The sequence below is a fragment of the Orussus abietinus genome, unplaced genomic scaffold (genome assembly GCF_000612105.2).
Source record: "Orussus abietinus isolate OABI.00-Male unplaced genomic scaffold, Oabi_2.0 scaffold20, whole genome shotgun sequence".
NCBI classification, from domain to species: Eukaryota; Metazoa; Arthropoda; class Insecta; order Hymenoptera; family Orussidae; genus Orussus; species Orussus abietinus.
This window is the reverse complement of record NW_019394282.1, coordinates 1695461-1720857: the sequence shown is the minus strand read 5'-3', so window position 1 is coordinate 1720857 and position 25397 is coordinate 1695461. Positions and strand designations below refer to the sequence as shown.

At 47.6% G+C, this 25397-nt stretch overlaps 1 protein-coding gene across 4 annotated transcripts in view; it reads left to right on the top strand.

Moving 5' to 3' along the window:
- The window catches only part of LOC105694454 (MAP kinase-interacting serine/threonine-protein kinase 1), a 52649-nt gene that overhangs the window by 15690 nt on the left and 11562 nt on the right, over positions 1-25397 (top strand). For 3 of the 4 annotated variants that reach the window (XM_023434942.1, XM_012415133.1, XM_012415135.2), the window contains exons 2-5: positions 1136-1232; positions 19411-19545; positions 24270-24626; positions 24822-25392. In XM_023434942.1, coding sequence (XP_023290710.1) covers positions 1136-1232; positions 19411-19545; positions 24270-24626; positions 24822-25392 — 1160 coding nt within the window. Of the gene's footprint in view, positions 1-1135; positions 1233-9675; positions 10634-19410; positions 19546-24269; positions 24627-24821; positions 25393-25397 lie in introns of those variants that run through there. The other variant, XM_012415134.2, reaches the window with a different exon arrangement.

Sequence of the window (25397 nt, the reverse complement as noted above, 5' to 3'; positions counted from 1 at the left end):
ATTGTACGCGCCTCGATGTATACGTCCATTGCGAATCTTCATTCATTATGTAGCACATCGCGGATGCATACGCATTTAAACCGAGGCCACGTGTGTAAGAGTTTCTGAAAAATGGGGAAACGTTGCCGGGATAAAGTGCGCTCTTCCGTATGCATCTCATTTATTTTTCCTCCACGCGCCGGTCGGTATCGTAGAGGCCTGCAAGTCGACATCGATCTCCTATATCGAATTCGATCAAATCGGGCACGTGTACGCATTTATTTTTACCAGCTCGTCACAATCGCATTTGTGATCGTCGACCAATCGGCGCCGAGGACATTGCAGGAGGCCGACACCGATTCCGCCAAAACAGATCGTTCGATCGATCCTCGATAACGTTCTGTCCCTGATAGGGAAGTAAAGAAGTCGATTCGGTGACGTCACATCGACCGACGATGAGTCGTTCCTTCTAGACGCGTCTGCCGAGTTACGTGCGATTTTTCTCGTCGAGTTGCATCGACTTGCAGAAATATATGCGTGGACAGCGAATGCGTAATCTCAACCTTCGTTGGACGATCTTTGGACTGCAGTGAAAGAAATTAAAAAAAAATGTCATCGGGGCAAAGAAATGTTTTGTTAATGCAAAGAATTGTTTGGCTCAAGTCAGGGTCGAACAAATGGGATGCAATATTCCTTCGAAATTCTGATATTTTATTTGAGTCCATTCCAGTCAAATAATTAACTGAAAATTGCTTTGCTGCTATTCAAAGAAATATTTCTTTGGTTCCGTGGATTTTTTATTGGTGTATAGGGAAGCGTGGAATTTTTCCAATTTTTCGTTATTTAATGTTTTGTCTCGAATTAATCGTAGAATCGATTCGATCGACAAGAAGTTATCGATGTAGCTTGTAAACGTGCGATTTTCGACATCGGCTTGTAGAAATACACATTCGATAGGATTTTTTTTTTTTTTTATGATAATAGAGAAGCGCGGAATGTTTTACCGATAATGGAGGCGAAGTCGCGAGACGTACGTGCCGTCTAGCACTTCCGATGCATATATGTATGCCTGTAGACATATACGTACGTGTATGTAAGCAGTTACTCGGGTTTTATTATAAGTAATTAAATCCGGTCGAATGCAAATCTTTTTCAGGATGGCGAGGCGGCATTATTGGCCGTGAGCGATGAAAATGGATCAGGAAGTCCCGGGAGCGAATCCGGAAATGGAGACGCGGCCTCGTCGTCACCAGGTAAGTGAAATAAAAAATAAAAAAAGGTATATAAGAAAAAGCCCGGAAATTTTCGATTTAATATAAAACATTCCAGCGAGAAGATTCGTGGGAAGAAAAATTCCTATTGCGAGAACCGTTTTCCTAGCGTTATATGTAAATTTAGCAAGATTGTGCGAATTATGGACGACGGATTTAAAAAATGTCGACGAGGGAGGAACGCAAGGTCGGCGTCTATCTGTCGTTGGAATCGCGTTTGGAGCGCGTCCACCCGAGGTTGGCGTCGGAAAGAAAGGCGTCGGCGATGTAGGCTAGGAATGTTTTCGCGTCCGAGGTCGGTGCCCTGACAATTTCTAAGCACTTATCCCCATTTGTTTATTAAATAAAAGACGCGCCGGAAAGAGGGGTCCCTTAAAATATTTTCTCAATTCCAAGAATAATTATTTGATCCGATACACCGCGGGAGAGAATTTAATTTCTGTTTTCGTTCTTCTCTTAATCGTTTCTTTCGGTTTATTTTTTTCTTTTATCGTTTTATCTCGCTGGAAACAGGGTAAACGTCGCATCCTAACGCGAGGGATGAGTCATCGATCTCCATTCGATGTTTTTCTTTTTTTTTTTTTATGCGAACAACGGGGATACGACGGGTGCCGATAACTCGATCGGCGGTGAACTCATTACCGGTAAATGACTTTTGGTCACGAAGTTGCCCGAGGCCTAAGGATCGTATTAGTCATTCCTTGGCCGAGGATCACGTGAGACTTGTCGCTGTCACGAGCCGCCAATCTCGCCGACAAGGGATAGAAGTTAATGTCATAACAGCGGTATTCGTATCCTGATGCAAAAACCTCACCTGGCGGTGGAAACTACGGCGAGCGTTGTTCTCGCAAACTCGACGCGATTTCCTGAATTGCTTTCGATATAAAATATAAGGCTACTTCAAAGAATCGTTGCCGTAGAAATAAACTTTGTACCCTTTGGCTTTCATTTCGAGTGCTTCTGGTTTCGGCATACATTTGTATTCGAAAGATATATATATATATATATATATATATATATATAATCGGCGAGGAACGAGCGTCGCACTTAACCCCTTAACGCACAGATTAAAAAAAAAAAAACGGCCAAAAAAATCAATTTTCTTTTATGTAAAAAAAACACTAGAACGTTGTTTTGGGAAAAAAATTAAATTCTCGATTATATTCCAGGGTGATAAATTATAGTAGCTTAATATACAACGCCGCTCGAATTATCTCGAGTTTGGCCTGTTTAGCGCGCTCGAATTAACTCGAGCGCACAAGTTAAGGGGTTAATGAAATAGTAAAGGTAAGTTAATGTTGAAATAGTAAAGGTAAGGAAAAGTAACCCCTTAACGCACAGATTTTTTGAAAAAAAAAAACCCGGCCAAAAAAATCAATTTTCTTCTATGTAAAAATAACACTAGAACATTGTCTTGGGAAAAAAAATTAAAAAAAACCGGCCAAAAAAATCAATTTTCTTCTATGTAAAAAAAAACACTAGAACATTGTCTTGGGAAGAAAATAAAATTCTCGATTATATTCCAGGGTGAAAAATTATAGTAGCTTAATATACAACGCCGCTCGAATTATCTCGAGTTTGGCCCGTTTAGCGCGCTCGAATTAACTCGAGCGCAAAAGTTAAGGGGTTAATGAAAAAGTAAAGGATCGTCACAGTTTTTGCCGCCACTCGCGCGCTAAGAGGCTCGATAATCGGCGCGGACATTTCCCGTCGTACGCATCGGTGATTTGCGAAGAGATAATTGGCCGTGGCGAGATCATCAATGAGACCGGCGATCGGGTCAAGTCGGGCATGAATTCCCAACGGCCGCGACACCTTGGCCTTTCGAGGATCGAGAAACCTCGAGAAACCTCGAGAAACCTCGAGAAACCTCGAGAACTCGTCTAACGCCGAGCGGCGTTTCCTCCGGCTTCGGAATATTGCGCAGTTCCCTCTCGCGGCTCGAATTTGCATTTTTATTCGCCCGCCCGGCGCGCGTCGAGCCTCGACTCTGCTGGAAAATGTTTAATTCCTCTTTTCTTTTTAGTAACACAAATCGATAAGCCGAGATGGGAAACTCGCCCGATGGTGTATACTCTCGGTAAAAGGTGGATGCAGGTTTCCACGCTCTCCGCTCGACCGACTCTTGCCCACGCTCGAACCGGTTCGGGTTCGTTATTAAGGACGAGCCGAGTACGAGCGAGTACTACGAACACTCGTAGCCTTTTAAATCCTTCGAACAACCGGAAATCCTTACGCGCGTAAGACGCCGCACGTTCTCTCAAAGCCCGACTCTGCTCCGATTACGGCGAACCCGGTTAAAAATAACGCCATCTTTAATATGATTTTCGATCGCTGAAATTTTATATAGATATTTCGGAAATTTAGGTTACCGCTGAGGGTATTCATTCTACGTCGCGATTTCGTGAAATCGTAAGAAGATATACTGGGGATTTATTTAGTGGAACGGTTTTTTTTATTTTTTTTTATACGTGGTCCAGGATAATTTTCTTCGCTCAACCCTGACCTCGGTTCGGGTCGTTCGTCGTGGTCACGTGGGTGGAGGCCGAGTCGCCTCGAGGAGAAACCGCCATTGCCCTATTTGGTATCGCTTTCCGCCCTCGTTAAATCGATGAGCCTTCTTGCCGCGCCCTGTTCCCTAGGACAAAGACTAAGCGGACTGGAACCACCTAATTTCAGTCGAGACCGAATAAGTGAACTCGCGTAAGCGAACAATGCTCGGTACACGGTCGTTACCTGTGTCGGGGATTGTAAATCCTCGGCAGACGCGAGTGCCGTTCCGTTCTTGCATTTACGATCGCCTTGGGGTGCGGATCCGTTGTCCCACATTCGACGGGGTTAAGGTATTAAGAAAGGGTTCCGTGTACGTAACGAAAAAATCGAAATTTATCTAACTTTTCTTCAAATTACCCCGAGAAGAAGAAACTCCTCTCCTAGGGTCTCCGTAATCCCGTGCGGAGGTTTCGATCGACTCGATGCCCCGTCTTTGAATAAATTTTTATCAATATTTTTACGGTTTGATATATATGGAATAATAATTTCGTAACACCTTAACCTCTTCATCGGCGGTCACGTGTGATAGTTATTGGGAGAAACGATGATATCGGCGACCGACATTCGGACGTTGAATAAAAGATCGGCCGTCGTCGGGCTCGGGTCACCCGATGGGATATGAGGTCTTGTACAGATTTTTAATTTCAATTTTTACGAGGCTAACGACGTTTGGCCACACAATATATACGTGACGGGGAAGCAACGACGATGGTGCTGGAGATCGACGCAAAGTATCATAAATCTTGTGCTCCTTGTACTCATTTTTAATACACCAAATTATGATTTTACTGCGATCTTGTATATGCAAAAGTGTGGGAATTTTTTTTTTTTTTTTTCAATATTTTTAACTGAGCGACCGTAACAATGGACGCTTTGGAAGTAAAGTCTCCATTCGGTGAAGTGCACTTCTCCGACTCGTAAATGCACGGCAGGGCGCAAATGCATCGCCCGGTAGACTTTCGCCGGGTAAGAAAGTTTTACGACTGCTCCCCAGTTGAGACCATTTCAAGTGCACGCATCGTAATACCATATAATAAGCTCACGAGCGACTATTTGTGGGTAGACCGGTCGGCGTATTTGAGAGACCTCATTGGTGAACACTGGCCAACTTTGCTCGCCGCTCCGAAATGAAAAGAATGGAAAGAAATTACGAGGCAAGCCTCGCGCGCCGACCGGAATATTCGGCGATTTTATTTTTCGCCCCGAAACCGGTTCCCCGAGGATGCAAAACCTGCAAGAAGTGGACAAGTCTCTTTTAAAAATTCCCATGCCGTTGCAGACACTCGTTGCAGACACTCGGTGCAGGACGCTTAAATTGGGCTTAAAATAATGAATACCCTTTTTTTCACCACTGGGGAGAATAATTTCGAGTACCCAAGGTCGTGTCGGATATTCTCACGAGTCTCTTATCTACTTTCACGTGACTTTTTGAGAGTCGACGACAAAGCCCGGAACAATCAGAGATGCAGCGCGAAAGTAGCACCGTCTATATAATACGGCTTAGCAATGGCATCATAACAGAGTTCCGATACACGCCTAAATATTTGCGATGCGATAACAAGACCAAGATTATCATCTTATCGTCTACTTCGACGGAAAATTGAGATCCTACGTAGACGCTCGCATTTTCGTTTGTTTCCCAGAAAATCGGCAGAACTGGTCCGGGGAACGTTTCTCTCGGGCTCATAAGTTTTGTAAGGAAAAAAATAAATAAAAAAAAGATACTGGCGCCCGGTGGAATAACGTTTGCGATTATTAGGCCGTGAGTGGAGCCGGCTCGAAAACTTTCTTGCCGACCGGTCCTCCTCCGAGCTGCCAGTCGCCGACTTTTTCAGCAGCAATGGTCGGTTTTCGTTTGTCCTTGAACGGTCCCATCGCGCCATGGTGCGTTTGGAGGTTAACTCGTAGCTTCCCCTTCTCGAGTGGGTTGCCTCTCCTCTTCTTTCTTCTTCGTTCCCCTCCTTTCCTCTCCTCGTTTCGCCTCGCTCGTCCCGCGCTAAAGTGCTGGCTGAAGATAGCATCGGATCTTCGTCACGTGATCCAAGATGGCGCCGACTCTCCGCGCTCGACGCCGGGGATGGGTAACCGTTCAGATTGAATTCATTTGAAATAGGTATCTAAAATGTAAAATGCCCCTTTCCGTATTAAACGGGAAACGGAAGAATATTTTACAATGTTAACGGATTTGATGAAACTACTTTTGCGGGTTTATTTTAAAACAGATTTTCGAGAACCAGTTTTCCCGGCTCTGCTCGACGAGCGGACCGACAGCCTAAATATGACCTTAGATTGCTGTACCATTATGAAAGAAATAACAACCCACTTGTGCGTCAATTGGAGCACTTCTTGTCGCCCCTTAACCCCCGATGGGACAATAACCCTCGTCGGCCGAATAAATATATAAATGTGTAAGGTGACACCAAAGGATCGTTGTATGTACATATGAAAACGTTGAAATATTTATATACTTATCTGCAAACTGGGTGCCCCTAATCGTCTGAAACTTTAACGCGTGATTATATAGAGGTCCTAACGAAGGTCTTGAATGTCAGGAAATTTCATCGGGACCTCCGTAATCACGTGTTAAAGTTTCAAATTACCCGGTGCACCGAGTCCGGAGAAACGTTTTATAAATATTTTGACTGTTTGATGTATGCGACACTTTCGTAACACCTTGATACCTGTTGTTTTCGCTCCTGGACGAGCCTCTGATAAATGTGTTATCGGCGGGGACAAACGGCCGTGATAAAATTTCCTGTACTTGAAATGCGCCTATACTGCGCTGTGAAGCGCCGGTCCGAAGATAGCGCCAACATTCTCGATTATCACCCGATGACGCACCTATGGTACACGCCTAACTTCTCGTACTCTCGTGTTAATGCCTCTTCTATGAGAAAAATAAACATGCACGTGTGACCAACTCGCGCGTTGGAACCGAAACGTCTTTACTTCGGTTCTATTTCACATGAAATGTCTAATTAACCGAGAAAATAGTCTATATTATTTTAAACTCACCCAGTCTTTCCGGACACTACGCCCAAAGGCGAATATAAACGGTAATTAACTGAGAGAGATATATGTGCCCATAATTACGAAAGTGGTCTAAGTCATATATTTTTTGTTTCGAAATTACATTGAATTAATTTCGTTTGAAATAATATGGCGTGAAATAACTGATAAACTCATTTTTTTTTTTTAATTTTGACTTAGACCACTTTCATAATTATGGGCACATATAAGGAAAAGTAAGTTTCATTTTTCGTTGCGTTCTCATTTCTTTAATGCGAATTTACTCCATCGTGACCTTAAAACTTTCCCGTCGAAAACGCACTCGAATAAGCACCTGTCGTTATCGAGGGAGTAACGTAAAGTTTACCTGTAATAGAAGGGAGCTGAAACTGCGTAGTTGGACTCGTCCCCTTATTACTTCTTTTTTCCTTTTCTTTTTTATAAGCGACGATTGGTCAGATGTGGGAGGACAGCCCGTCGTAATAATGGATCGTTTATATCGATTATCCGCCAATACTTTCCGCAAGTCAGTGGCATCGTCGCCTAGGTTAAGCGAAGTGTAACATAACCTAGAAACTAGCCCCGTGAATGGGTCGTTTCGCGTAATTCTATACCCGGGACTGCCAACCCACAGGAATTGTATGCCAACACCGGCGACGCGTATCAGCGAGTGTCATCTGACCCATGAAGTCGAATTATCATCGTTATTGCTGCTTTTAGTACCATGTTTTCTCAGCGGTGCAACCTATGCAGGGAAAGTGAAATTTCATCAAACCTATCGACGAGAGAAAAAAAGAGCCCGCCATTTGCAATCTCTCTCCCGACATAATTCACGAACCTCCATCTCCAAGCTACGTCGCTAAAAAATATACAGCAGCATAACATTTTATCAATATATGTTGTAAACACGAGGGAGTCAATTCTCCCGTCGCAACATTATATACGTAATTAGAAATTAGAAATCAATAACAGACGTGTTGACTTATAAAATACACAATTGTACCGCGTGCTAAAATTGCAGGAATTTTAGGAATACTTTCCCTGATATGACCTAATACGCCCGTTACATAATAGCATTGGAATAAAATCGAATAAATCCTGCGCCCTCTTTTCATTGTCGGAGTCGAAGCCGAGTCGAGTCGACCTGCAAAAGATCGACTCCTCAGGCGGTCACGTGAATTTCGGCAAAGCGATAAAAAATAAACACGGACCGGCACCCCTCGCTCCGTCGTGTAGACGCACTACTATGCATGCCGTCCTCTTATGCAACCGTGTAAACCGGCTCTACGTGTGCACGCGGGTGTCCGCGGATCTCATTTGTTGTCATGGATGTGTAATGCACCGGTCGTGACCGCGAGCGCGCGACTCGCGCCTACCCGCATGACTGTCGCGCATACCCGCATGAATGTGCGCGCCTACCCGCATGAATGTGTGCGCCTACCCGCATGAATGTGCACACATACCCACGGGTGCCGCTCGGGGGTGCACACAAACACCCGAGTGCCGTCCGTGAGGGTGCACCCATACACTAGGGGCCGCCCGCGAGGCGACTCGCATTTGCCCTCGTGCATGTGCACGCATACGCGCGAGGCGACTCTCGTTCGCCCTCGTGAGGGTGCACACATTCACTTGGGTGAGGTTACTCGCATACGTGGTCGCGCCTGCGCGGGCCGCGACGAAAACAATGCGCGCCGCGGCGGCTTCCCGGACGCCCTGGCGTCGAAACCGGCCGACGGGCTCCGAGATCTCCCTCGGGATGAGAAAGACCTCGCTCGGGATGCTTCCACTCCTCGAGAAAACCGACGAAATCTCCCCGTTGGCTCTTAAATGCCAGGTAGATTCTCGCGGGGAGTCGGCGTCGCCGAGGAGCCGGCGGAGTCAGCGGTTTCGGAGTGTGCGCACGGCCCGCGGGTTCTCATCCTCGGATTCTCTTCGCCGGGTAGCGTCTTTCCGTTATCGAGCTCTCGGATGAACGTATTAACTTCATATCGACTTCGTATCGCGGTTTTACATCCGTTAGGTGATATCCATAGCTACGATCTTCCCGTGAGTTCCTAAACTGCCCTCGTATTAACCGTTAATGACTGAGATGTTTTTTGGTATCGTGAACACGTGCGAGATCACTTCAATTTTTTTGCCGTAAAGAATAGATCGGAGATAAACTAGGATAGTTTTCAGTTTATTACAGCGCCAATCGTATACACGAAATGACTCACGACCGCCTATCTAACTCTCCCACAAGTCCGTGCCGTTCTTGTACGAACTATTCCGCATCGTATCATAAGTGAAACCGAAACATTTATCATTCCTCACATTTAATTCCTATTCACGTTCATCGTTTACATTGTAGATGTTTCCCTCGGTTTTGCGCGTCATTCTCGGAGTTAACTAAAATTTGGAATTCCTAAAACCTTCAAAAGCATTCGGAAATAATTTAAATGGTAAACATGGTAACATAAATTAGCCTGGATAAACCATGGTGGGTATCCACGAACGCGAGCTCTAGACGTTTCCGTTACTCCCATCGTCGCTCGCAACGGAATCGATAACCCGATGGAGGATTAGTTATTAAAACTCGCATAATTGAATGTCCGGGCCGACGCGCAGAAAGCGGCAACGAAAATGGAGCACGTTGGGACGTGCCAGCGATTCCTACGACTTCCGAAAAAACGGACGCCTAGACAGAGGTCGAACGAGACGCGCGGAGAACCACTGTGCGTACGTGACTCGTGGCGCGGGTAGCAGAGGGCGTCGTCAACGTCGCCTGACCCGGCAGGAGGTGGGGGTGTCCGCGTTGAGCGCGCCCATTGGTCGGCGAGGTGGCGTGGTGGGGAGTGGGGGTAGTAGAGGCTCGCCGCCATGTTGCCGGGCTCAGTCGGAAACCAACTGCCGAGCAGTGAGGGACGGTGAACGAGAGCGGACCAGATGTGTTAGCCGAAGGATCTTTGATGCGCTTCCGAGGCCGATCACCGCTCAGTGCGAGAGGCTGCGAGATCGCGTCGGACTGCGGAACAAGACCCCGGGATACTCGTCCGGCAGAAGGCGCCCGGTTCATCGCGAGAGCGCGGACGGCAAGGAACATCGCCGTGGAGGACCAGCTAGCTCAGAGGAGAAGGAGCTAGCTTCGCGAGCGAGGGAGAGAGACGGAGAGAGGAGGCGCGGAGATCGAGGAAGGCGAAGGAAGAGGGAAAGGAGAGACGCGGGGAAGAGCGGAGATCGATCCGGAGCTCTGGTTGGAGAGGATCGGGAGTCGACTGGGTTTACATCGGAGGGATTTAAGGAGGAGAGCGCGGTGCGGTGTCAAAGTCTGTGATAGTATTTATTCAAAAGATTCAACCTAACCGCACCGAGAACCGAACCGTATCGACATAGTCGCGAGAATCGCGCGAACGGGCGCGCGGTTAGACGGACTAGATAGGCTTTATATATTTATTTATATCTGTGATATAACCACGCCGATATATCGATCCGAAAAGCCGTTCCTCTCGCGCGTATCCGTTAGCCGTTGACGTTAACACGCTCGGCGGTGCGAAGGAGAGCGAGAGAAGGGAGAAGAGGCGAGAGGCCGAATATATCAGCGTCTTAGAGGTTAGGCCGTTTTGTATATACGACTGACTCTTTTTTACAATTATCCGATACCGGTGCCGAGTCGAGGCTCGGGCGAAGAGTCCATTTTGCCGAGACCAGTCGAATAGACCTGCCTTTCGCGGGAGAGAAGACTCGCCCGGATTTATTTCGGCGGATACGATTTTTCTGTGCCGTCAAGATGGTCGAGAAGATTCTGGAGGAACGCGAGGACGGACTTCAGGACGTCACGAGGGGTAAGAGACCATTGTTTTATAGATCTTGTGCACCGTTAAAAATATGTCCACTCGAGACGTACACGGACGGAGATACTTTTTTTCGAGGTGTTAATTTTTGGGGCTCGAAAAAGATCTACCATCCCCGAGGGGAAGAAAAAATTATAGAACCCAGTGTTTCCATTTTTTTTTTTAACATACTCTTGTCGAAAATGAGGCGTTTTTATCGGTGCAACGTCTGGATGGAATGTCGCGGGAATCGTTATCTCCCACGAGACTCGAATTCGAATTGAAGGTGCAACGATATTAAGCTCCGAAATCTAAAATCGGTCCACGCAATATTGCGTCATCCCGCGGAGACTAATTGCGTGAGCGCGTTGGCGATCCTCGGGGTTTCTCGAAGTGGCCTGAAATCCGCTCCGACGAAGCTTTTTAGATATTTTGTAGACCCCGAAATCTCCTCTCGGTTTTCGGAAGGCCTAAAAAACCGAGGTTTAGGGTTACTCGCGCCGGTCTCGTTCTTGGACCGGTCCGGCCGATGTATGTCGAGGAATCTCCCACCTGCGCTTCTCCGAAATGTTTCTTGGCCTCTCTAAACGAACTATCCGTCATTTCACCTCGTGCGGATAAATACTATTCGAGCCTATACTAGTTGCGGGCTAATGAAGCGAGGGGAAAATGAAGTTACGCGTTCGGAAGCTTCATTGGAACTTTCTCGAAGGCCAGCGGCGATGTCGCGCGTTTGTATCGACTCGCGGACAGAGACGCGAATCGAACGGCCGAATGTTCGCCCCATTGTTGCCGTTGTTGCCGTTGTTGCCCCGATTGAAGTAGATGTACTATTGGTATGATTTTACTGCCGTACTCTGACTTCTACCCCGGTAAAAATTAAAGTATCATTCTTCCAAAGGAATATTTCTTTGAACAGTGTTTCGCAATTTTAAAGAATATTTATTCGACTCAAACAATAGCTCGAATTGTCATAATTTCAAAGTAATGTTGCATTTCGTGTTTATTCAACTCAAATTGGTCCTATTCAAACGAAACATTTCTTTGGTTCAACGAATCTTTTTTTTTTTTTCTTTCTCAGGACATGTACAGATTTTCACTATGATGGGGATATAGTTAATTTCTACTCCGATAGGGAATCCATTCCCATTTTTCGGTCGTTTTCTCCTGCCCGTTCGATCCAACGGGTTTTTTTTGTTGGGAGGAGGACTATTATTTATTTTCTCGCGGATGTCCATCGAATTGTCGGGTCGTTCGCGAAAAGTGTGCTAGGAATCATGGCGGGCTTATAGTTTTCGGTTTCACTATTGATTTCCTTTGTGTGTCTCCCCTCGGGCAGAAGGGCGACTAACGAACCTTCGGAGGGTTCCGAATGATCTATCCCTTGGGACGCTTTAAAGTCCGATCTGGTGTTTTGCATTTGCAGATCGCTTTCCATCTCACGGAGACTATAAATATCAACGCCAGACCCTAAAACCCAATATAATTAATAAACGATGCACAAAACTAACAATTACGTACTTTTCTATCTCATAAACATATTTCAAAGTGCAGTATGTACATACTTGGTAAATCGATGCTGAGACATATCTAAGTTACAGAGAATGCCTTCGTACTCTTTATTCATTTTATTTGGTCCCTGCAATTATTTTCCTCTGATAGATTTTCGTCCCACTTATCCATTATTTTGCACTAATGGTGAAAAAATTAAATGTAGTCCCTCAAACCACGCGATATTAAATACCAAGTCTATCGTTACGTGTTACATATATATTTTTTTTTTAAAGTTACTTTTCATTTCGCTAGCAAATAATTCGGGACTCCTTTTCAAAGGAAAGGAAACGGTCGCGATGTAGTTGAGAGGGATTTTCAGCATTTTCTTTGCCTCGAAATCGGGCTCGAGAATTCTCTTTTCGGCACGTCGAGGCCCTTTTGAAAAGCCTTCCCATTTTCCTCTCCTCCTTTTTTTCCCCCTCGAAAGGGAACCGATAGAGAGGATTCGAGGAAACGCCTCCTTTATCCCGAACTTAAATTTTCGTTTCTTCCACAAATTCCCGATTTAAGCACAACCCCCGAAGAGGGAATAAATTCGTAAAGGGGGTGGATCTCCTTTTCCTTGTCGATCATTTCCTCCCCGGGAAGAGGCGTTAAATCATTTTTTTTTTTTCGTCTTCAAGTATATCATCTCGGCGTGGAAACTCCAATTGCGTCGGAGGTGCGAACCTCGGCGTTTCGCAACGCGCTCGGTTCGCTGCCACCCTGGGGGGGCGGGTGGATTATTTTGAGGGGAACGCAGGGGGGAAGAGAGGAGAAGTGGGTTAGTCGGCGCGGGGGGAAGGAAGCTCAGGAGCCGGGGACAAAGAGCGGAGGCCGCCAGGGATGCGCGCGCCCTCCCACCGGACTAACCGGAGCCCTTTAAAGGGACAAAGAGGCCCGCGGGACCGGCGCTCCCGCCTCGCGCTCCGATTGGCTGACGCGCGCGGTGACGTCACTCGCTCCCCCCACCCCGCGCGGTCGGACTTCCGAGTGGGGAGTCCAGTCGGGCCCTTCGTGGGCGCTCGCGTTACGTTGCGAGATAGGGGGAAAAAAAAAAAAGAAGAAAGGAGAGAAGCGAAAGTTCACCTCGCGTTTTAGGGAGTTTCCAGGGAGGACGACGAAAGAAACGGGAGGGTCTCTCGTGCAGAAAATTGGCTCACGGGTGCCGCACGAGTGGTCGGGCCTCGCGGCGATCGGAGTCGATGGAAAGTTCATCGGCAGGAATCCTACCAGTCTTTCCGGGGATTGTATTTTTTTCTTTTCATCAATTTATTTATTTTCTTATTTTTTTCTCGAGAGAGTGGCGGCGCCACGGTATTCCGCGATTTCTTGTCATTTTATTCCCCTTTGTTTTTGGCCATGTCGTAGTCTTTTTGTATCGAGGACGCATTGTCCGGGTCTCCAATATTTGGAGAAGAATTTTCCGGGTCTTCGAAATTCGGAGAAAGTACTGAGTCAACTGGCAAGAAATATGAAAGGATAAATTCTTTTTTTTTTTTCATGTAACATTCGAAAAAATATTTCTTTCGTTCAACGATATTTTTTTTTTTTTCTCGGTGTAGGTACGTCTTAGTAAATTAAATTCCTACGATTTCCGCTCTGAATTCGGGGAGGCGGAGAAATGTTATTTCTAGGGCTCGGTTTAAGGGACGCGTTAGGATTTATTTTCGGATTTCCAATGAGATAGGAAGCTTTGGGCTCGGGGGTGGATGAGATCCCTGTGAAAGGAGCGGTTGTCAGGGGCAGCAGTCGCGTTCACGTAATATGAACGTCTGCCAGGAAGAGCCGTTCCTGGAAAAGGATCCCCGGGGAGTCGGGTTCCAGGTATCCTTTCAGGACTCCAATTAGCTCGCTGAAAACCGAATGGGATCGGCGCGTTTACGTCACGGACGGAACACCGCCTTAATTTCGGGTTAGAAGTTTCGAGCCGCAGGTGTCGACGGACTCCTCCCTCCTTCCCAAAATGAAACCACCTCGCCGTATTTCATATCTCGATATTCCAATCTTCGAGTTATGAATCTACAGAAATCGATACCTCGATCCTGTACGTAATAAGGCAAGGGTTTTTTTTTCTTTCTTTCTTTCCGCGCACTCGCGCGGACCAGGTACCAAAATGGCGGCGGTCCGCGCGGGCCACTTCCGGGGCGTCGACCCTCGGTCGGCGGATGAGGTTTTATCTCGACGTAAGATGGCGACGGCGGCGGCGACCGTCGCCGTTCCTTTTCTGTACCAGTCGTTGAACTCTCGCGCGGCCGTGCCGGCCAACCGGCGCACCGAAATATACCCTCGCCTCGAACCGAATTATCGCCTCGCGATGGAATAAAGCCCGAGGCGCTGCCGGATTCTCCGTCGAGTCCCCGGGTATCGATTTCGACCGCGATTCTCTCCTCCGCGGCGATCCCTTCACGGGGAAATATATTCCGGTATCCGAGGGAAACCTTGCAAACCACGGCGCGGTAAATTCGGCTCCTAATATGAACCGGCACCGATTAATCGTAGCGATTTCTAACCCGCTAAATCGAGATATCTTATATAATATGTAAATTGAAATTTCGCGAGTTTCGAGACCTTCGGAATCGTGAGGTACAGTTTTGAAATTCCTCGGTGCGCTGGGTTTGCGGAAAGGTTTGATAAATATTTCGAATTTTTCATGCGTATTTATGTGGCTTTTGTAAGACTTTAACGACGCACTTTGGACCATCGGGCGTCGGGGATGGCGTCGGTTGAGCACTCCTGCGCGGACCTCCTCTGGGTCGGCCGGTCGATGCGGTCAGGGGCGCGCTGCGGATTTTTCGCCGCTCTTCTCTCCCGCGTCTCGATAGGGAGCTCTCGATTGTTTATAAACGGTGTAATTTTTTGGCCTGCGGGGTATTAGTAAATGATCGAACGCGAAAATGGGGGGGGGATATTCTCGACGTCGCGTGGGAAGACTTTCGAGGAAGGCGCGCGCTCTCGTTTCGACGGATTTCTCTTTAACCCACGCGAAATCCCGTCTCGAACGCCCACGTAGCTGCTCCTCGAGGTGTTCTTCAAGGTACTACTTCGGGTGGGACGCTAGGAAAAACGACGTTCGCGTCGTCGCGATCTCCGCCATTTTTTTTTTTTTTTCGAACGGCTGACTCACCGCCTGGTCGCTGCCCCTTATCGATGCACTGTTCAAATAATCATTCCCTTTTTTATATACACATATATATAAAAAACGTTTTATAAAATTGTTTAACTGCTCCTCGAGGTGTTCTTCAAGGTACTACTTCGGGTGGGACGCTAGGAAAAATGACGTTCGCGTCGTCGCGATCTCCGCCATTTTTTTTTTTTCGAACGGCTGACTCACCGCCTGGTCGCTGCCCCTTATCGATGCACCTTTCAAATAATCATATCTTTTTTTATACACATATATAAAAAACATTTTATAAAATTGTTTATTTTAAATTCGGACATTTTATAGACGTGAAGTTTTATCGTGCGTTTTCCCGAATACGGTAAAAATGGAGCTTCGTGGGGCGGGGAAAATAAAGGTTTCAAGTCTGGTCGATTCGCGGGCGATTGGGAAATGTTCAGAAATGGGGAAGGAATTCCCGCGGAAAGCCCGGAAAATATCCAACGTTACGTGGAGTTATATATCTTCTATTTTAGAATTTTTCTACGCGAAACTTCGGGGACGAGGCCAGGAATAAAAGTGTATACAATTTACCGTCGATTATTATCTGCGGTGCTTTCGTCGTGGGATCACGTTCGACGGAGGGAACGCATCGCAGGAATTGCGCCGCGTTGCAGGGAACGAGTCGATATTTTGCTCCGCGGTTTCACGAGGGAAGAGAGAGAGAGAGAGAGCAAGAGAAAAATGCAATGCCCAAGAAAATGGCGTCTCACGTGAGCCTCGTAAGCATAATTCCGTCGCGCGTGAGCGTAATTCCCGATGAGATAACGCTTAGCGAAGTTATTGCACCGGCGTTTCCTGCCGGGATATTTTTTTTACCGCGAGAGAGAGAGAGAGAAGGAGCCGCCACTTGTCCTTTTCTCTCCTTCTTTTCGCGGTTCTCTTCGGAGGGAATTTTTTAACGCCGCTCGAACTCTCACATTTCCATGGAACGGTGGGAGAAAAATAAAGAGAGCGACGCGGATTCGTTGACTTGGTTCCTCGAGGGAGGGAAAGAGAGAAAAATGGAAAGGGGAGGAAGAGGCAAAGGGGGTTCGCCCTTTTATTTCTCTCGACCGCTTTCGTGGCAGCGAGAGAAATTCCGCCGGAATGACCGGTCTGGGGTTAAAAATGCACTTCCCGGGGCATTTTGCAGGGAAAAGTGAATTTTTTTTTCCCCGTTCTTTCCTTTTTAGAGAGAGCTTTTCAAGTACTTTTTGCGCAGAATTTCTGGCGCCGGCAAGTTTTCCTTCCCCTTTTCGAGCCCGTCCTGGATATATCGCGGTACAGGCAGTTCTCCATTCGCGAATTTTTCTTCACTGGGATTTTTATTTTCAACATTTTTTTTTTATCTTGACTTAAGCTTAAGATATAAATATTTCCTTGGTTAAATGAATTCGTTTTCTCGAGGTATCAACCGTCGGAGCGGAATTGCGCGGTATCGGCGAGGGTTTCGTTTTCCGTTCCTTTGTCAACGGGCGAAGGGCCACCCTTGGTCAGGGGCTGCGAAATCGACAGGAAGGGGAAGGAAAAATACGACGAACGAGGGGAGAACTGGGGGGAAAGGGGGAGCTTAAAAGCTGGGGATTATTCTCTAGGGGAAAACTGTTTCGAGGGGAGAGGGACTCGCATTCGGCTCTTCTTTGTGGGTCTCGTTTTATCGTTAACGATCATAACCGGCAATCCCAGATGGACTAAAGCAATATCGACCGTAATTGTACTTGCAATTGTTTATAGATTTAAATTCGTTGGTTAAAAGACCAGGAAAAGAGGGCGGTATCAGATTTCCTTCTCTTCTTAATCTCATCGCTTAGTCGGGAATTTCATCAATTTCGTTGATTAGGCGAATTACGGATTTTTTTATTTTTTTTTTTAATATGGTCAATTTTATTGATCGCGGTTTTCGTCGACTTTGGCCGAAATCTCTTGTCAAGAGTTCACCGGGTCAGGTGCACGCGGGTTCCGCGTGACGCAAAACGTCATTTTCTTCGTCTTGGCCCGCGTCCTTCTCCGTTTTCTTATCCTTCTCTTTGCATCCGCGAAACGGGAACGTCCGAACTCTCCTCGCACGTGGATCTCCCCGAAATAGCCGAGTCCCATTATCCGGATGTTTCCCTCTGGGCTCGCCTCGACCTGCACCGAGAATAATTCCAACTAAGCTAATTCCTATTCCTATCGGCCTCTAACAAGAGAACCGTCATCGCTTTAATACTCTCCTATATTCGTTGCGATGGCCTATACATTGCCGAAAATAGGATTTCTACCCCGAGAAAAAAAACCATTCACGAAACCGAAGAAATATTTCTAGGAATAGTACCTTAGGAATTTTTCGTTAATTCCAAGAGTAATTATTTGGCTGAAATAAATTGTCACGATTCCGAATAAATGTGTAATTCAGTTTATTCGAGTCATATGATTATTCGTTGAATTAACAAGGGATTTCTTTGGTTCAATGACATTTTCTTTTTCGCGGTGTATGGTTAATTTCTTCAATGTTTAGATTCGACGCCGCTCGAAGTAACAGTTCCATCTTGGGTATATGTGCCCATAATTATGAAAGTGGTCTAAGTCAAAATTGAAAAAAAAAAAAATGAGTTTATCAGTTATTTCACGCCATATTATTTCAAACGAAATTAATTCAATGTCATTTCGAAAGAAAAAATATATGACTTAGACCACTTTCATAATTATGGGCACATATATCGGTAGAGATTCCCGGAGGATTTTTCCACGCGAGGAGAATGGGCAGATAAGGCACGGGAAACGCATTGTCGGGTTAAACAACGGTCCGCTTCGTTAAAGCTGATTAAGGTGCGTCGATGACGGGGAAGTCGATTAACGAGGCGAAACTCTTCCCGGCTCTCTTCGCCATTGCTGCGCGATAACGCGCGACAACCCCCTCCGAGTAATTGACGCCAATTTACTTCTGGCCGGCGCGTTAAATTGGAGCACCGAGAGAAGAAAGAAAATCACTATGGCATCCTCGAAGGAGAGGAAGAGGACCTTTGTTCGCGTTTTTGCGTCCCCTTCGCGTCGAGCCGCGATTTTTCGACCGCCGTTACCCGACGCAACGGAAAACCGCTCGAGACGGTTTAAAACCGTTAAAAAACCCGGCTGGGGTGAAATCTTGAGGAATGACGTCGCTTTGTTGCCGACTCTTCGATATGTTTGGAGGGGAAGTAAAAATTTGCCTCAAATATATGTTTGGAGGGGAAATAAAAGTTTGACTGCATTTCGCTCGTTTTGTCCTCGGTCTCGGTGGTCGACATTTGCATGGACGTTATTGCGTAAAGTGGGTAAACTGCGAATCTTAGCGGGATAAAATAAGAGGAGATGAGAGGAGAGAAAAGTGTTAAGACGCGAAGGAGTCGGCGAGGATTATTTACCTCGTCGGATATCTCGCGCTCATAAAGATGCGGCTTTATAGCTGGAATTCTTGACTCGTGACAAACACGTTCAGCCTTGGGGGAATAGCGTGACCGGTGATTAGTAACAAATTGTTAAAACGTTATGACTAACTGCTCGGCGCTACGTAATTACGTCTGCAGTTGCGATCGAACGATTTAACATCGTTTTAAGTGTCCTTATCGAGTAGAGGTGCGACTCGATTTAAGGGGTCAATTTAAAGGGAACGACCGTTGTTACGTTTACGGATTGAATTTTTATTACGTTTGTAGAAAGGTTGTTACCTTTCGAGAAATACACCGTGATCAATCCGTGATAATCACCTGCAGCCTTGGCGTCGTGACCCGTGACCGGTCATCGATCGCCATCGACATCGAGGTGCACAATCCTCGATGACTAATGACCAAGGTGCCGCGATATCGTGTCGTTGATAACGTCGACCTGGGTGATTTAGCGACGCCTCTAAGGCTGATAAAGGCGACCGCCGAATCCATTGAAGTATAAAGCAGAGCCGTTCGAATCGCGCCCACTAAGTGGAAAAATGGGGTAAAATAGAAAGTCTCCCTCTGTTATCGCAATGAACCTTTATTTCTCAGTGTATAAGTCGTAAGCGAGTTGTTTCTTCGATTCCTCGATGGCGTTGCTCCTTCTCGTTCTTCTTCTTCTTCTTTCCTGCCGGTACCGAAAAATAATCAAATCATTATTGTTACAGGGGATGGAGGCTGCAGGGACGTGACCTCGATGGGGGAGTCGATGAGCGCCGTCCAGGCCCGCCAGGAAGAGGCCAGACGTAAAAGACGCAGGAAGAAGCGCTCCGGCTCGTCCCTGGTGTCGTCCTGCTTCCAAGGTTGGTCCCTAAAATGACGAGAAAATGGCAGAAGTATATCGGTAGTATACCGAGATAACCGCAAACTTGCGTTACGTTCGACACGGGAGCACAGGACTGTCTCTGGGGTGGGAGAATCGCAAATGCGAGATAACCTCTTCGAGCCGGGGCGCGTAGGGTCGGTGCGTCCGATTCTCGAGGCGGTCCGCGAAGGAGTGGCGGGGAGAGAGAGCACGCTCGGCAGGGTGAGGCGAGGGCGAGAGAGAGAGAGCACGCTCGTCACGGTGAGGCGAGGGCGAGAGAGAGGGAGAATGTCGCTGGACCCTAGGGTAGGTATGAAGGCGTACCGGGCACTGCACATTGGCCAGTTTTATCCACGTCATAGAACCGAATGTTTAATCAATATTTTTTTTGCGTGTATGTCGTGTACATACTTAAGCTTATGATCCTCGTCTCGATTAGCGATTTTTTTTTAATCCTTTTTTATGAAAGACGAGGTTAGGACATTTAGGATCGGAGGTGTCGCATATTTTTATAGGATGCGTTTTTCCCCCGGCAATAATGACCGGGTTCGTTTAGGGGGACTGACACGATAATTACCGTTGGTCGCGATAACGATAGGTAACCGGAAATTGCACCAGGCTCGCGTTACGCTCCTCGCAATCGCGATCGTAATCATAATCGTAATCACCGGCGAGCTCGGCCGTTTGATCTCCCTCGGTTTGTTTTTCCTTTGCGTAATGCTTCTCCTAGAGGGAGAGAGAGAGAGAGAGAGACGGGGAATTTGTTGACGAAACGTGCGATAAAATATGTACATTGATATGGAGTCATGCCCGCGGGGCGAAAACGTCACCGAGGTATTATTAGTTCAAATCGCACTTTGTAAATACACGCTTTAGTGCCGACTCCGATTAACCAATATCGAAATGGTGGACGTTTGTTGACATTCGCTGTTAGCAATTATTGTCTCCTTAGATTTATAAATAATCTCCTGTTAGCAATTGTTTACTTCTAAAATTCATAAATATCCGGTCGAGGAACGCAAGAGACGGTCATTCGCGCCGCCATTTTTTTGCGCTTATTTACCCGAAATTAACGTTACGAGGTTTCGGTCTCACGTCTCTTTTAACCGTTCTTGTTTAACCACGTTACCTGCATTTAACGAGTATACACGTCGAATTAAAATCCAATGGTAAAATCCGGACCCCCTAAAATTCCTTTTCTATCGAAAATCACTTTTCCTTAACCCTGGAAACACGTTATGACTATTGTAAGTATTACAAAAATCACGTTTAGAAAAAACCCGAAGGAATACCGCCTATTTGAAAAATAGTCCTCGTACTCCTAAGGTTACCGGTAAAAATAAAAATTTGTTGCACATATTCGGTTGGAAAAAAAAAAAAAAGAACGCCCCACGAGAGACACCGTGGAATGTTCGAGGCGACAAGAACGCGCTCTCGCCTTGGACCATCTAGATAGGAGAGACACACCTATGACGCGGGACTATGAACGCGTAGGCCAAACCGAACGCGGCCGCACGTATTTCCGATCGCTCGATAAGACGAGACGTTCTCGACTCTTCGAGAACGTTCTCGGCCGGGCCGCGGACTCCCGGTGCATCGAACGGTGCACCAGCCGACCGCGCGCCGTTGCAGCAGCGTTGTGCATCTAAACGGAACAGGCGAGCGTATAGTTTTACTCCACAAGTCTACTTCGTACATGCTAACATTGCAGGATTTAGAGAAAAGAGACGTAGAGCTCTGCCCATGATTGTCCGAGACGCAACCGCGTTTTTTTTTTGGGTAAATTAGGTACACGTATATTTTTATTTCTTCCTTTGAGTATCGGTTTGATCCCCGACGGTTTTAGATAATAATTGAACGTGTGTACCGATGAAATATTTCTCTAACCGCGATATCACGATTCGCGTAATCATTGGTCCGTTCTTTTAGTATCTTTTAACCCGAGCGGCCGCGGTCGAGATGATTCATGGTCCCGAGACGGCGTTCCAAGGTGGAATTTCGAAGACGGCGTGCCGCGGTCATCGATCGCGCCTCGCCGGTTTCGACTTCCGGGTGGGAGTGGGGTCATAAATTAAAGTGGTCGCGACGCTCGTTTTTTCCCGGCCAACCTCGCGGCCGACCGATGGCGCTGGCGGTTCTGCGCAGTTTCCGCGTTTTTTTTATTTTTTTTTTATGTATACTCCGAGTCCGCTATACGCATACAAAAGGGAGGTGCCCCCTTAATTGCGAGGATTCGTTCGATGGCGCGTTGCGCTTTAAATCTCCGTTGGCCCGGAGTCGCGGTGGGGCACCCCATCGGCCCTCGAATTTGCATAAGCGAGAGCGGGCGCCCTCGGCGGAGGTCCCGCGAGGAGTGGCGCGGCGGGAGCGCGCGGGGCGCTTTTATAGGTTAGCAACCCGGGTTGCTAGGGGGCCCGCGGCGTTGCTAGGCGCCTCAACCCATATACACGGTGCACGGTTACGTCAGGGTGGAAAATGATGGAACGCGGCGGAAGTCGGGGAGGGGGCGAAGGGGGATCTCTCGCGGGTCGACCGAGTTGCAGGCCGCGAGGAGGGGGGAGCTGGGGAGAGAGAGGGGGCGAGGGGAAACTAACGCCACGGACAAGGACGGAAACGGGGCGCGGGTGGGGAAGCCGGTAGCTGCGCCCGGCTGGTTCCAGCCCGGCGCACCCGGCCACCCCTCGTGACCTTGACATTGAAAGTCCTATAGATGCGTGGATATACATGCGCGGATACATAAACGGAATCTACAGTCCACGCAGGATATACACGGCGATCACGTGTCCCGGCCGCCTCTCGTAACCCGCTGAAATTAGATTAATTAAACGCGTATCGCCGCCGAGTGGACGATTTTCTCTCTACCCGGCGAGCTTCTCGGGTCCTCCTTTGCGGGCGAATCGTTTGGCCCCGATTTAGACCGACTTTGTGTTAAAGGGCTCCTATCCTCTAACCTTCGTTATATTCCCTCTCCGAATCTCGAAAACGAGACGTAACCTCGCAGGGAAGAAAAGGTAGCGCAAAACGGCGGTAGTCGTGTCGAAGGCTGAAGAAAAATCCCCGCGTTGGACGTGAAACTTTTTTTTTTGGGTACACACGTTTTATGTAAAACTTAATAACCGACACCGACGATTAGGCGTGTTACCGATTAACTGTAAGAAGTAATAATGGTTTTAGTCGACACGCCCGCGAGACTTACGCTTATTTTTATTTTATTTACCCTTGAAAGATGAAAAGGTTTAATGGTGGAGAGAGAGATCTTCTTTTGTTTTTCTACCCACCTTGGCGCCGTTCCACCTGACGCGGGACCGGCTGGGAAATTTATGGGTATTTGTGGCTCGCGTTACCGTATTTTCGACCACTCGATTTTACCGAATTACGCCCATTTCCTCGGATCGCTTGGCAGGCTTCGACGCTTACGCCGCCGTTTCTGCGTCGGAGCCGCTCGCGCCGTGTCCCGGCTGATGCAAGAGGCCGCCATCTTGGAAACGCCGCACGTGACCACGGTTAATCTTAAGACCGCGATTGGATTACCTCTTGTGCAGGGTCGCGTCTCTTCGTCTTCTCGCGATTAATTACCGCTGACTTTGCGCTGTTTACGAGTAGGATGGTATCCGAGAGCGGTTTGTCTCTCGTCAACAATTATGCGGAGACAAGTACCGTGATTCTTTCCGCCATGATGACATTCGAACGTTTTCTAAGTGAACTCTTCTAATGCGACGAAGGATAAGTTTACACGTTAAGCCTTTCCCCTCGAGAGATGACTCAGTCGCCACTGGGAAACTTGAATGGCAATAGCATGGATTTCAAATTACTGAGGTGTTACGAAAGCTTCATATACCGAAATGTGAAAATATTTATAAAACTTTTTGAGATTTTAGCCTCCGATCGTGGAGGTCCTAAGGAAGAAGTGTCACTTCCACCTCGCGGGGCGACGATCTTTTTTTTTTCTTTTTTAAGTCATGTCGCGGAAATCCCAGTCGGTAATTTTTAAAAGGAAAGTAGACTCGTTAACGCAGATGGGATACCATCCTCGGAGGACTTATCGAGCGAGTCCGGAAGGGTCGAGATCGCGTGTTACTCCACAGAGAGGCTCGGACTGATATCGTGCGATATCGTAATGGAGTAATCGAGTAACTCCGTGTATAGAGACGTTGCGGCCTCACGAAGGGAAGCTCTCGAATGAGTCATCGCCGACGGACTCGGCTTGGAAAAATGAACGAAGAAAGTCGATCGTGAAACGTTCGCCGGCCGACTTGGCCGCGAATCGGCGAGATCGGTGACCTCAATGAGTGGGAGAGAGAGGGAGATAACGGGCGCGCCGAGAGAGCGAGAGAGAGGGAGCGAGGGATCTCTCCCAACCGACTTCGATCGCAAGCGCAGCTTCTCCTTTCGTTCGACCGTCTTTCACTTATCCGGGGACATTTAAAGACCATTCTTACCGTTGGATTTCTAATCACGGAACGTGATTTCGAAGCCATTGTTTACGCACGGAAGTAGATATTCCATTTCTTAAAACGCGAGGATCTTTATTTCGTCGATCCAGCTGTATTTATTAAAGTGCATATTATCTTTAATTCCTGTAATTTGTCGGAAGAAATATTATTCACGAGAATCGATGTTAGTCCCCCTTGTTAATTTTCTAATTTAATAAAATGCAACGAGGAGTCGATCGTTTATGCAAACGATGTTGGACGGTGATATAATTGTCGGGGTTGGTTTCAGATCTGTACAAGTTGACCGGAGAGGTTCTCGGCGAAGGGGCGTACGCCTCTGTGCAGACTTGCGCCTCTCTGTACACGGATCTGGAGTACGCCGTCAAGATCATCGACAAGATCCCCGGACACGCCAGGGCCAGAGTCTTCAAGGAGGTCGAGACCTTCCACCACTGTCAGGGCCATCCTAACATCATCCAGCTGATCGAGTTCTTCGAGGACGAGGAGAGGTTCTACCTCGTCTTCGAGAAGGTGAACGGTGGACAACTCTTGACCAAGATCCAGGAACGCGTCCACTTCAGCGAGAGGGAGGCCAGTCAAATCGTCCGGGAAATCGCGAGCGCGCTCAATTTCCTTCACAAGAAAGGTGAGGCGTCACCCCATTTTTTTCCAAAAACCCACTTATTAGCTCGAGGCTTATTAGCTTGACCTAAGGGTCAAGAAATTTCATGCAGTTGGGGGCAACCCGTCCTAAGAAAGATTTCGAGGGGAACAGGGGCGCGACAGTCGCACATCCACGGGACGAGGATATCTTTAATCAACCTTGATCTTCACCTTCCAGGGATCGCTCACAGGGACCTGAAGCCGGAGAACATCCTCTGCGTGTATCCCGACAAGCTGACGCCGATCAAGATCTGCGACTTCGACCTCGGCTCGGGGATAAAGTTCAACAACTCGTATTCCAGCCCTCTGGCGACCCCGCAGTTGTTAACCCCGGTCGGCAGCGCCGAGTTTATGGCGCCGGAAGTCGTGGAGGCTTTCATCGGCGAGGCCAACTATTACGATAAGCGTTGCGACCTCTGGAGTCTCGGCGTTATCATGTACATACTGCTCTGCGGATATCCGCCGTTCTACGGAAAGTGCGGGACCGACTGCGGCTGGGAACGCGGGGAGAATTGCCAGGCTTGTCAGGAGCTGCTCTTCACCAGCATCCAGGAAGGCAGATACGAGTTCCCGGACCGGGACTGGAGGTGCATTTCCGAGGACGCCAAGGACCTCATCAGGGGCCTCCTCGTCAAGGAAGCTCATCGAAGACTCAGCGCCGAGTGCGTCATGAAACATCCCTGGGTCAATCCTGACAACGTCCCCAACGACTCCGGGGACAGGTCCCTTACGACTCCTCAGATCATCAGGTGAG